Below are 14,001 nucleotides of genomic sequence, written 5' to 3'. Positions count from 1 at the left end.
AAAAAAAACAGAACCTGAAAAGTCATTTCAAAACAAAAATTATCAAAGTGTTCAGTTCCGACAGTGTCAAAACAGGACATTTCCACATTGTCAGAACGTTTCCTCTGGTTTCCTTCCAAAAAGAAGTTTTGGAAAAATTGACTTCATTCAGTTTTTGAACAGAACAAAAACAATTTTGTTTCTGACAAAAAGGCATGTGATTCTGTCGGTGTTTCTCTGACCAGTTCCACCAGGGAACTGTTTCTCCACTGCTGTGAGTGGCTGGGTAAGTGAATACCAGGGAAACATATACTGCGTTTTCCCTTGTACCTATCCAAAAATGGTGTAAAGCCTGAGCTGTGTAGGGCAGGGTGACAGTATCCTAAGGTGACCAGATGTCCCAATTTTATAGGGATAGTCCTGATATTTGGGGCTTTGTCTTATATAGGTGCCTATTACCCACCACCCCCATCCCAATTTTTCATACTATCTGGTCACCCTACTGTATCCTAACAGGAGAGCAGTCAAGAATGAGATGACTCCAGCCTGACCAATGAGTAAGAGGTTTTGTTATGGCCCCCTAGTGGGGCAGAGGAACATTTGCTGGCTGAGCAGCTTTGCAGTGGCTCATCAATGTCACTTTGATAGGACCATGCCTCTCAACCATCCCTCACTCACCCAAGAGTCCCCTGTGTTCCAAACAAAATTGTGTGCCTTCCCCTTTAATTTTTTTAAGTTGTTTACATCAGAAATAAAGACTCACGGGGCTAGAAGTACAGAACAGTTATTTACATTAAATGAAGTAATCCCACAGACTTTTATGTTTCCTGCAGGAGTAGTTTCTGGGTCTTCGCATGCATGGCATCCCACATTTGGTCTCGGCAGGTTGAGAAGTATGCCCAGGACTAGATTTTTAAATCTTCACTTTTCCTCCTCCTATCTATGCAATATCCACAGTCTATAGTTAATCTCTGTCAGCCACACATCCATCCCAGTGAAGTTTCTACATCACAATGATGTGGACTAACTGCACTGTTGCCCTTTTAAAAATCCTCAATAGCAGTTTAAGCTCAACAAAAAGACTCATTCCTACAAGGTACTGGGCTATGGGGCCCCTGATCCAAATCACAGCACTTAAGCACTTGCTTCACTTTGAAATCAACAGGACTATTCACATGCTTAAAGTTAAGCATGTTCTTAGGTGCTTTGCTGTATTGGGGCCTGAGTATTAAGCACCTAGCAGCATCTAGATAAGAGAGATTATTCATCTAGGTCCTCTGCTCTTAGAGACAGAAGCTTCTGCTTAGCTGTAGTCTCTAAAACAGTGGTTCGCAACCAGGGGTATGCGTACCCCCGAGGGTACACAGAGGTCTTTCAGGGGTACATCAACTCATTTAGATATTTGACTAATTTTACAACAGGCTACATAAAATGCACTAGCGAAGTCAGTAAAAAATTAAAATTTCATACAATGACTTTATACTGCTCTATATACTATATATTGAAATGTAAGTACTGTACAGTATTTATATTCCAATTGATTTTATACTTATATGATAAACATGAGAAAGTAGCAATTTTTCAGTAATAGTGTGGCTGTGACACTGTATTTTAAAGGACTTGACTTTGTAAGTAAGCAGTTTTTAAGTGAGGTGACACTTGGGGTACACAAGACAAATCAGACTCCTGAAAGAGGTACAGTAGTCTGGAAAGGTTAAGAGCTACTGCTCTAAAAGAATGCTAGATTTGGCTTAGAGCCACATAACTATCTCAGGGGACTAACTAACAGAATTCATGGTTAACAGAATTCAGAAAGTTTAAGATCTCAAATCTGGCACAGATAAGTAGAGACCAGGTGTCATTACTGCACAGAAACAGTTTGGTGGCTCACATGAGATGAAGCAATCTCCATCCAGTTCCTAGTGGACAAGTGTCCGCATATTAATAATAATTTGCAATCTCAGAGGAGTGAAGGACTGACTGGACATGTCAGCTTAACTTCCTTCTCATGACTAGAGGTGATCTGACGAGGTCATGGTTGAGGCCAACTGTTAAGGTGAGGCAGGGAAGCTTGAACTGCTATTGTCTACCCTGTAGTTCTGCAGATAAAAGCAAATATTTCAGTCTCCAGGGATTTCAAGCAGGCTCTTTAATGAGCACAAAGTGCACTTACCATTAAAACAAGAAAGCGGCTATGGATACAGACTCCATAAAATTTATTGCAATCAAAACTACAAATTTCATACATTTTAATAAGGCTCTCTTTGGGATCAGATGCTTGCAGCAAGGTGAACTTTTGCACTATTTCCCCCAAAAATGATTCCACTGGAACCCAACGCCCGTCTCAATTTGGCTTAAATAATTACAAACATTATGATCCTACTAAGGCACTGTTGGATCATGTATTCCATTGCATATAAACATTTTACAAAAGAAATAACTAAAATACGAAAATACATACCTAAAACACATTTCTTTCTTAAAAAAGGAAATTAACAGTGTACCACTACAGCTGTAAAACAAAATAGATATATACATTCAGTGAATAAGTTATCATCACGGTAAACTTTGTTCTACAGAAATACATTCTTAATGCCTGGGATTCTCTTTACTATAAGTTGTCAGATACAAAAAATACACAAGGCTGATCTGGCATTCCTTGAATAGATGAGTGTCATTTAAGTCAACGGGAGTTTTGCCAGCATAAGGTCTGCAGGATTCAGTCTTTATGTTAGTTGATAGAATTCTTCCTCCCCTCTCTCTGGGAAAGTAAACTTAACCCAGAAATCATCTCACAGGAGAACTATTGGTTTCATGTAACTTAAGTACAGTATTGGCATACACTAAAATGTCAAATCCCTACCAGATTTCCTTGATCACTCCTGTGTGGTTCATGTGAATAGAGCTAATATCACAGGATAGCAGAGCTGCAGAGGTACTGTTCTGACCTGCCCAAGTGATCATTCCAGCTTGCTCATGAGAAAAGACTCTTAGGCTCTCATTTAGCGCCACTCTAACTATTTCAAACCCCAATTTACAAAAGAAAGAAGAAACATAAAAGGGATGAAATTGCCCTGATAACTACTCCAGTTTGTGTTCATAGTTGAGTTCTATTTTTTTTAAATTGCAATTTTTCCTAACAATAAGGAAATTGTAGCCAATGTTACAGTTCCTGTACTTAATGCAGGGAAGTCCAAACTTGGCAAAGAGAATTGCAAACCATGATAAACACATTGTAACTTTGATTTCGTACCAACCAAAAAGTTAAACCCTACAGCCACCAGAAAAGCTAGATAAATTGACCGTCACATTCTTCCCTCAAAATCAAGACATGGCAATAGAGAAAGTTTGGCCTATGCTATATGCTTTGCAGTTTGTTAGCCAGAATAAGACCTAAAGGCTCTTGCCTAATAAATTGCAAAGAACAACATAGATGGATAACAGGGTTTGCTTCTACGGAGCCCCCCAGCCCTTTCCCCAAAGAGATGGAAATTAAGTAACATTGACCAGCTGGAGACAGAATTTTATTGCCCCAAGAAAAATATATTGTGGAAGTTACTTGCCTGAGAAAATAACTATAGTTATTGCAAGAATCAAGGCAGAATAGCATAATTTAAGTTCTCACATGGCATTTAAATGTTCTACTATACATTGACATATGTGATCCCAACAACAAAGAGGAGATGAGAGGAGACGTGTATTCTTATATCCAAGTGCAACATATAACCACTTAATTTCCTTAAGACACAATTAAAAGTACTCTCAGATGACAGGGATCTCACAATATGCTAACAGAAATTCTATGATGAAACTGCTTCACATGCAACATAAGTATGCAACTGATATTGAATCAAGGAGAATGTATTGTTTGTGTTTAGTTATGATAAAATATTTAGCACAGAAAGTGAAAATCCTTGCCCTGTTGATGTCAACAGAAAAATCCCCATTAACTGCAGCTGGACCAGGATTTCAGCCATAGATGGTTAGAGTTGCTTGAAGTCTCCAGTATCAGAGGGGTAGCCGTGTTAATCTGGATCTGTAAAAGCAGCAAAGAATCCTGTGGCACCTTATAGACTAACAGACGTTTTAGAGCAAGAGCTTTCGTGGGTGGATGCATCCGACGAAGTGGGTATTCACCCATGAAAGCTCATGCTCCAAAACGTCTGTTAGTCTATAAGGTGCTACAGAATTCTTTGCTGCTTTTGAAGTCTCCAGTTACTGTGCATAAGTCATATAGTTTCTTCTATAAGTTATGTTGCCCTTCAAATATTGTTAAGCAAGAGATTGTTCATAGTGTGAAAAGCAGAGCCAGATCTCCAAGTAGTCAGCTTTAGTTCCATATGCAAAAGCATGTGTGTAATCATAGTGATTGTGCATATACATAAATCAGGCACTTGTACACACAAGTGGCTAGGCCTCTTACCACTTCTGTGGAAATACCCACAAGACTTGTGCTCCTGTAAATCCAACACTAAAACTGTAATAAATACCGAGGCCTGCTTTGTGGATTAATTCATTCATTTTGCACAGGAGTCAGACAGAGTAATTGCACATGGGAAGTGGAACACATTTTTCCACTTCAATATTTGGCTTCCTTCAATAAACAAATCTCTCTTGCAGGTCAAGTGCAAAGCATTAGTAGCAGATGGGATGCCATTATTATTTCTTTAGAACACCTTTTGTCATTACTGGAACAAGAAAGCACAGTGGAATAAGACAGATCTGAGCTCTATAGACATCAGAGCAGGAGTCCAAGTTTTTTTAAGCTCTCAAAAATGATAATTTTTTAAAACAAATACACAAGAGTATTATGCTTGCTGCTAAACTAGGAGATGCACAGAGAAGAACTGGCATACGATACGGTTTCCTATGCTCTGACTTTAGGGAAGAAATCCAGCTTCTAGTAAAAACATTCCATAGATTTCAGGGCTGCTTTAAGACAGTGGTGTGGGATACATCCTCAGTCAACACCCAGCAATCTTCAGGAGAAGGAGGAATTACTTGGAAGAGAGAAACTGTTGAGCAAATATTCTCCCAGTTATGTTCAGTTCCTGAGTTTTTAAAAATTCAGTTTCCCTCTGGCTTTATGATAAAAGTGGAAGCATATCTTTGCTTTCCATTTCCACTTGCATTCATGGATAGTACATGAACTGTTGATACGTTTCCTAAAGGTTCATTCACAAATTTGAAAACATCAGCAGTTGCGATTAAAAACAACCCATGTCTATGCATGCTTAAAAAAATAAATCTCCTCTTCTGATTTTTCTACAGCACATGAGAGCACTTTTCTTTACAGTGTCACCCTCATTTCCAAACCGAAGTCATTCCTTTGGCATAAGTTGTTCCACCAAGCCTTCTTGTTCCTTACTTTCCAACAAGGACATGCCCACATCTCCAGTACTGTTCACACTTGTGTCTCCGTTGCTCGTGGTCTCCTCTGGTTTGCGATGTGCAAAAGTGTATGGCTCACTGTCCCTCTCTGGGCAGAATGGGAGTTCCTCAGAGTTTGATATTTCAGTGGCTTTCTTGAAAGAGATGGGAGGTGGAGTAGGTGGTGTGTCACCCATAGGCCCATCAAAAGGCCGGTACACATCTACCTCTGGATTGACTGATCCATTGAATTTCTTCAGCAAATCTCCATAGATCATGGCATCATCAATGACTGCATAGACATGGGAGTCATTGTCCTGCCTCCTCTTTTTGAATAAGCCGTGTCTTCCAGGCATCTGGGTATTGATGTTGGCATTGTATGTACCCACTTCAGGATTCTGGCTTTCCTTCTTCCTGTTATAAAACAAAATATTAACAAGTGAGAACCACTGTAAATCCATACATTACTTGTGTATTCTAAACTCTGTAAGGCAACATCCACTTATATTTATATTTAATTATATTCCATCAAGCCTATGCCTCAAGTATTTTCTCTGCAGGGCAGCAGAGCTTGTTCTCAAGCAGTAAAGGTGTTTACAGTTAGAAACATTGTCCTAGGACCAAGTGCCCCAACTTTTTACACTCAAGCTAGTGAGAAGTCCTACAATTTTCTAGCTTGTTTCAAGGGAGATGATTTTGCAGAGCTCTAGTTACCACCTAGAACATCTTCATTACAGTTTACAAATGAGGGCTCAAATCCTGCAAACACTTAATGTGCACAAGTATCCTCATTGGCTTCATCTGAGTAAAGTTATGAGTATTTGCAGGATTGGGTTCCATCTTTCAGGGCTCAAATTTAATTAAAACTACTCCTCCTAGGCCCTGAAAACCAAGAGAATTTTCTAGGGCTAGAAGCTGGATGGAGCTGATCGATTTTGGCCTTTTTCTATCCCACTCTCTGGCAAATATGTACTAATGACATTTTCAGTTTGTATCATCTGTAGACAGTAGCTACCTATAACCATGAGAAACATTACTGACTCATAGTAATGTGACTTCCTTAAATCACCCAGAATTAGGAAATCAAATCTGCTCCTGACTGAGTGCTGTGCAATGCACTGATGCATAAACTGACTTGTTTTATGAAATATCTATCGGTAAAGGGAGGGGGACACTTATCTGAATAGTGACTGCACAGCATATTCAGGGAAAGCAGCCAAATTAACTTGGAAACCTTTATTAAAGTTCAGGTGATATATACCTTAATACATTCAAACAAACACTAGAAGTCTATGCTAGTGCAAAGTGCATTAGTAAAGTGATCTACAATATTATTGCAAGAGTCTTAAGCTTTTTAGCTGCAACTTGTTGTGCCTCTCTATCCTACACCTTCCATTGCACACTCCAGACCTTCTCCAAGGGCTAACTATCCAAGATGTTAAATAAGCAAAATGGAACCCCTTGGCAAAACTACTACTAAATCTGCCTAAAATCAGCATCTGTAGTAATGAACATACTTCTTCCTAGCGCAGCATATGATGATTCCGACAATTGAGAGCGCTCCAGCCACACCAACTACCACAGCAATTATCAGTGACAGATCTATTAAAAAAAATAGATACAAGAAAGAGAAATAAAGTCATTCAAGAATATGCAACCACAGTTAACCTATTGAAATCCAGCTGCCATACTTGACTTGCATCATTGCTGCTTAACATACCAGGTCTGCGCAGAGAATCAGCCAGTTCTTTTCCCTCTACACTTACCTCCTACATCTCACTTACATCTGATTGACTGATTGAATACAGGTGTGAAGAGGAAGGGAAAAGGATCCAACAGCAAAGGCGTAAAATAGCAGGATCATTTCATTAACTCTCCTTCAACCTATTTAAAGATGTAAAAAACAAGGAAACAGAAAGCCACCCGACAGATCTTTAAGGTGCCATAAATGAAAGCCTCACAAAAATCAAGCAAGCAAGCAAGTCGGTCAATGTACCCAAGGTGCAGGAGTTTATAGGAATGGAGCTATAGAAGTCTAACCGAATTAAAACAAAAAGAAAAGTTTAAAAAAGAAAAGAAAACAACACATTTAAAGAAGTAAGTTTACAGGTAATGAAGAGTGAACTAAAGAGGAAAAGATTTAGAGGTTCATTAGAAGGTGATGTAATCTGTTCTAATCTGTATTGCCAACTCTTGCTCTAGGCCTCAATTCTGTAGGCACATGCACAGCTATGAACGCAAGTACTTTCATTGAGCTGAACAGGACTACTTGCAGATATATGGGTTTTGCATGACTAGGGCCTTGAAGCTGAAGAACAAGGTGCACTAAATTTTATTCTGACAGGCAGGATGTTCTTGTAGATTGGACACACAAGTTGCAGCAAGGAACTCCCAAATCCTAATCCTAGTTCTGACATTGAGTCTCAGCGGAGAGGCACTTCTTAGGCTATGTCTACACTACACAGCTTTTAGTGACATGGCTGTTGTGCCATAGCCGTGCTCCTAAAATTCACACAGTGTAGCTGCATTTTGTCAGTTCTCCTGCCGACAATGCGCTGTTCACACTGACATTTGTCTCAGCAAAATTTGTGTCTTTCCGGGGGTGGGAGGTTTAACACCTCTGAAAGACAAAAGTTTTGTCGTTCAATTGCCAGTGCAGACATAGCCTTAGAAGTGATCGTGACAGAGAATGTGCCTTTGATCCACACAATATGCACTATCTGGAGGTGCAAAGGAAGAGTAATTATTGATCTCAGTTTGCCAGATGACTGAAAATTCAGTGGCGATTTTTTAATCAGCTACCACAGAATTGACACTTGGCAAGCAGACCATATGATAGCAGGATTTAATTTTGTTTCTATATGGGTATACAGAGTCAGAGGTAATGCTCTAACTATTGTACACTCTGAAAATAAGTCCCAGACTCTTAAGTGAGTCTCTTTCTAAACCTACCTTTCAGTATAGAACATTGCCTGTTCATTAATGTGGAGAGTAGCTTAAAACTCCCCACAATATTTGTTTTTTCTACATGGTATTTAAGTTTTTTGTTTTTTTAATAAACATACCCAGAAGGCACACAGAGGTCAAGTGACATTTTAATTCCCAAGGTCACAGACCTAGGTTTGGTATACACTACCAACCTATGTCAGTAGAATTGTCGCTCAGAGGTGTGGAAAATCCACCTCCCTGAGCAAAACAGTTATAACAATCTAATTCCTGACGTAGATAGAGCTATGTTAACAGGGGACATAGCACTGTCTACAATCGGGGGTTATACCAACCTAACTATTGCCTCTCGGGGAGGTGGAATACCTACACCTACACCACCACCAATGGGAGAAGCCCTCGCTTTGGCGTAGGTAGCGTCTTCACTATGCGCTACAGTGGCACAGCTGCAGAGCTGTAAGTGACATGATCATACAATTTTACTCATCCAAGAAGTTCTTACTTATGTGAACTCCCAAACATGAGTAATCAAAGATTTATTACATACTGCAGGCCTCATTTTCCAGCGGAGAGAGTAGTATTTTTATAGTACATTGTCAAGTATCAGAGGGGCAGCCATGTTAGTGTGGATCTGTAAAAGCAGCAAAGAGTTCTGTGGCACCTTATAGACTCACAGACGTATTGGAGCATGAGCTTTTGTGGGTGGATGCATTCGATGAAATGGCTATTCACCCACGAAAGCTCATGCTCCAATACGTCTGTTAGTCTATAAAGTGCCACAGGACTCTTTGCTGCTTTTACAGTACATTGTGTGTCTTTCATTTAGAAAGAGCCTCCTTTATAAATCTATTTTCCTAGCAATTAGTTCCTGTGTCTTCACACACACACAAAGCCACTAGTAGCTGTATGGTATTATTGTGTACAACAATAAAGACAGATGGATATGATTCTCAAATTTGCTACCACCAGGGGTGGCTCCAGGCACCAGCGCACCAAATGCGTGCCTGGGACAGCAAGCCATGAGGGGCGGCCTGCCAGTTGCCGCGAGGGAGGCAGGCAGGCTTCCATCAGCGGCATGCTTGCAGTAGGTCCGCTGGTCCCACGCCTTCGGCATACCTGCTGCCAAATTACCGCCGAAACCGCGGGACCAGCAGACCTCCTGCAGGCATGCTGCCGAATCCGCATTACCAGTGGACCTCCCGCAGGCATGCTGCCAAAAGCAGCCTGACTGCCGTGCTTGAGGTGGCAAAATACATAAGAGTCGCCCCTGGCTACCACTGGTGCTTACCCATACATGATAGATACCAGAGTTTGCAGCCGGGCTTTGAAAATGGGAAGCACGGTATATTATTATGACGACGATATTCTGATTTCAAGGAATAATACTAATCAGAAAGAAGTGTGGTCTAGTCTGAGGAGCGGGCAGGGCACCAGGATCTCCTGAGTTCTAATCCTAGCTGAAAGATTCCTTCTGCAGCTTTGGCAACACACCCAGTCTCTCTACCTGAGTTTCCCCATCCTTAAAAATGAGAATAATTAAATAGTTATTATTTACCTTATAGCACCATTGCAATGATTAGTTAATGTCAGTAAAGTGATTTGAAGATTAAGAGTACTACATAAGTGCTAATGATATTTTGTACAATGAAGATCAGAGACAGAAGTCAATCACATACTTTGTTTCTAGAGCAAGGAAGGTTCTCCAAATTCATAAGTAAATTTTAATTTATGTGGATGGACTGGGAAGAATTAGGACAATAAGAACAAAACACTAGATGTAGACAATTACTGATGTCTAGGGGGAAAAAAATCTTCTAAAGTACATGTTTATGGCTCTCAAAGATTTTTTTAAATTCAGGTGTGTCAAAGTGCATGGATTTTATGATTAATATTAATTAGGAGTAATATTAGTAGCCATTCCAGAAAAAAAATCTGTGCCACATTTTCTCATTGATGCTTGTTAAAAAGCAGACAGAGACAGACAGACACACGCTGTGCATTTAATATGTACCTTCATTATTTACACAGTGCCAAAGCAGGCCAGGTCTCTTACAGACACACAAGATAAGTTTCTATACCAAGTTATGTACAGATTAAGGCCCCACTTCTACAATCAGATACATGTGACTGTAAGGATCCATTAGTCCTGACCAGATCAGATTGCTGGATTTGTGCCTAACTAGACATCCTACAAAGAGGAAAGGCAGTTGGAGGAAAGGATACAATGAGATTTTAAGAAGTCCTTACCCATGTGTCACTCTGTGGGTTCTTTGCCAATCTTAAATGTGTGCGTTGTTTTGTTTTTCAGTTATTAAATACACTATGACTTCAGGATTTCAGTATTATTTCAGACCTCTCCCAATGCTTAAAATGATTGCCAAATTTAGGTGGCAAAGACTGACTTAATAAAAAGCTCCAAGACTCAGGGAACTGATTCTAGGTATTGTCCTTAATTTTATTTGATTTTTTTTTTATGACTGTACAGTGGATTATTTGATCTAGGCCCTGATCTCTTAGATCCAATAGTGACGATCTGTGTGCAGCCCCATTGAAATTAGCACATCCAAATATCAATGTTCAGACTTGGAATCTAATCCCACAGGAGGCTGCAGCTCTTTTGTCCATCTTCAGTTAAGAAGAGAACATCCTCCTCTTACTTACTTTTGAGCTAAATATAGCAAAGAAGAAACTGAAAAACAAGACTGATAATGCAATTGAAAACATCATTAATATATATATATTCCTAAACGTTCTCGAATACGGTGTCTAATATACAGATTCGTCCTTAAACGTCTTGGAATTTATACATCAAGTTTTACATTCTCTGTTTCAACTAAATTCAGAATCATATCTCAATTCTGCTACTTCAATCTCTTCAGCATTTTAACACTTTCTACTTCTTTTGATTGTTTCCTAAGACAATATAACTAAAAAAGAGAGGATCCTGACAGAGTTTAGGCATCTGATGCTGTATTCTACAAAACGTAGAAAAAGCTGCTGAGAAGCATCTCTCCGTACAACAAATTGATGATGCAAATAGTCTACTAGAATATCCACACCTGTGTACAAAAAACACCAGAGCCTCCATACTGCAGAGCATTATCCTCCCTCAGTACAGAAAGACAGCGACAACTCACCTGTCTTTTGTGAGACAAATGTCACCCAGAACTGCAGGCTCAGCTGTTTCCTATTCACTGGTTTGCAGTTAGAGATGTTTACCCAGAAGTGGTGATACATAAGCAGGGGCTCAGAAAGCAGCTCCTCTTCACGGCGCACAGTTTCTTCAGCCTTTGGTTTCTGTTCCTTTATGTTGACATAGGCACGCCCTAATTCACAAGTAATGTCCATCCGCTCCTTCAAGAATGCTAAGCGAGCAACTTGTTTACTGGGGACTGTGATGTTCCAGGACACGGAGACATAAGGAGGCAAACCCTCGAACCAGTTAGGGGTCTGTAGGTAAACTTGAGCTTTTGGGTCTGGGGTCACAGTGAAGATACATTCCTCTGTAGTACAGGAAGAGATAGATTGTATACATAGTATTGCCAATGCTCTTGGCTCTCTCTTTAAATACATTACTTAGCCACTCTTTTCTAAAATAAAACATGCATCACTTACAATGGTGACTAGGGATTCACATAGAAAAATCACAATATCTCATTAGTAGTAATACGTCACTTATCATTTTTGGGTAACACAGTTATAACATGGTTTACCTGCAGGATTTCCGTCATAACTACCCACCCACAACTCCAAGTCTGAAGTTTTTATTCCCTCCTTACACAGGAAAAACTCCCCATTGATTCAAAGGAAGTGCTCAAGTAATGACATCGGAATTGGACTCAAAGAAATGTAACTCCTGTTATTGTATTATCAGATGTACAATGGCTGTTTGTTAATGGATATACTGAAGGAGTTGGGGAATGGAGTGAAGGAACAGACCTCCACCTTACCTTTAATAAATGGCACAAAAGACATTTTCAGATCCTGATTAAGAGAATCATTGAGGAATCCTCTGCCAAATGTTTTTAGGGATATGGTGATATTGTCTCTCATTTGAATCTTTTCAATGGATCCACCAGGACAGAAGATACCAAGGTTTAACTCCTTTCCCTGGGTGGTGCTGACAATGCCATAGCTGTAACTTTTATTGCACCTTTGCTCTTGGATGTGTTGTTGTAGCTTCAAGGATGGAGAACTTATTTCCACATTGATCTCTTCTGGAGCCAACAGCTTCCAAGTAAACTTATCCAGCCGAACTGGGAGCTGGGAAATAGCCCTGGGCACAGTGAGGTCATAGATCTTCTTTTGGCAGTATCTGAGATCCCAACAGGCTGCAGTTACAGAGACACAGATTATAGCTATACTTTTCATATTGAGCAGAGCTATTACAATGAGGTTTTACTATGTGCTAGAGTGGTTAGGTCTGTACAAACACAAAACAACAGAGTTCCATTGTCTGGTATTGGGTATGTGCTGAAAGTTGGAAATAACTCAAATTCCCCATTAGCTCTGGTTCTGTGGGGATGCACTATAGAGTACATCCATATAGTCACCTTTCCCATTATATTTTCCATAGTAACTATTAATAAAATGAGTGTGTATCTCGTGTACTTCAAAAGCTTTTCTCCTGACTGTTACAGGATATTAAGGAAAACTAAGAAATACAAATGCACAGAGTTCGCTTGATGGCACTTGGTCAGCACACAGGATATTATCTTCCCTTCACCATTTGTCTACACACATCATGGGATTTTCCATAGAATTGTATAGACATCTGGTATAAGAAGTATGGATGCCACCTGCCCCATGTTTGAAGAAGAGCTTTGCTACAGCTTTGTCCTAAGACAGGTTCCAGTGCTAAGCAAGAAGCTTCCCTCACTTGCTTGTTTTCCATGTGCTAGGATTGAATTTTTCCAAAAACTAGTTATGCTCTTCTTTTCTGTTACCAAATCCCTACATCTTAAAACACAAACTGGTTTATTTACTAACTTACTGTACCTACCACCTATTTGTTCAGCACCTGTCTGTAAGCCAAACCACACTTAAGCACAAACGAAAGACAGGATTTACAAGCCTGAACCTTCAGTAGAATACTGAGGAAATGAGAACATGTAGAACCCTTCTGTAGGTAACAAAATACAAGACTCTTGTCATACCTATGGTTTTTTCAGCTGTGATCCTCAGATGTTCCAAATCATAACACAGGAAGAAAATCTCATATGTGTTGCCCGATGTAAAAGTAACATTACGTTCACAGGTTCTAAGATCTTTACAGATCAAACATTCTGGCTCAAACTGCAATGGACGCCCACTGTGTGGTGATTTTGGCTGTATGGTTATACTTATGTCCCTCTCTTTCCGTAAGTCAATCAAGTATGTTACATCTGAAATGGGGAAAATAAAAAAGAATTAGATCAAACACAGCAATTAAATAAATGTGGTGAACTGGAACCTCATCCCATTCCTCTCTTCTCCAAAAATTAGATGTTCGACTTATCTTTACATTAGCTAGGAAAGCATTATTTACTTTTTACACTAGTGGAATTAATACAAGTAACTGTTCTTCTGGGTTAGGAGTTAGCCTGTTATAATAAAGTCCAATTCCACTTTCTATCCTTTCGAACTTCAGAAGGATCATATGTACAGCTGAGTAAACAGTTGATATTTAGTTTTGGTTCTGGAAAAATAAAATCAGATCATTTGAAA

The 14,001-nt window shown here is 39.6% G+C and overlaps 1 protein-coding gene across 1 annotated transcript in view; it reads right to left on the bottom strand.

Annotated features, from left to right (window-relative positions):
* Positions 1-2,178: 2,178 nt before the first annotated feature.
* CDCP1 (CUB domain containing protein 1) overlaps positions 2,179-14,001 on the bottom strand; it is a 48,538-nt gene continuing 36,715 nt past the window's right edge. Inside the window, exons 5-9 of the mRNA XM_050937997.1 lie at positions 13,452-13,679; positions 12,246-12,626; positions 11,433-11,798; positions 6,867-6,951; positions 2,179-5,763 (exon numbers count right to left, since the gene is read on the bottom strand). Coding sequence (XP_050793954.1) covers positions 5,301-5,763; positions 6,867-6,951; positions 11,433-11,798; positions 12,246-12,626; positions 13,452-13,679 — 1,523 coding nt within the window. The 3' untranslated portion in view covers positions 2,179-5,300. The remainder of the gene's footprint in view (positions 5,764-6,866; positions 6,952-11,432; positions 11,799-12,245; positions 12,627-13,451; positions 13,680-14,001) is intronic.

The sequence above is a fragment of the Gopherus flavomarginatus genome, chromosome 2 (genome assembly GCF_025201925.1).
Source record: "Gopherus flavomarginatus isolate rGopFla2 chromosome 2, rGopFla2.mat.asm, whole genome shotgun sequence".
Lineage (NCBI taxonomy): Eukaryota > Metazoa > Chordata > Testudines > Testudinidae > Gopherus > Gopherus flavomarginatus.
Note: the sequence above shows the minus strand (reverse complement) of the source record. Positions and strands in the feature narration are given on the sequence as shown.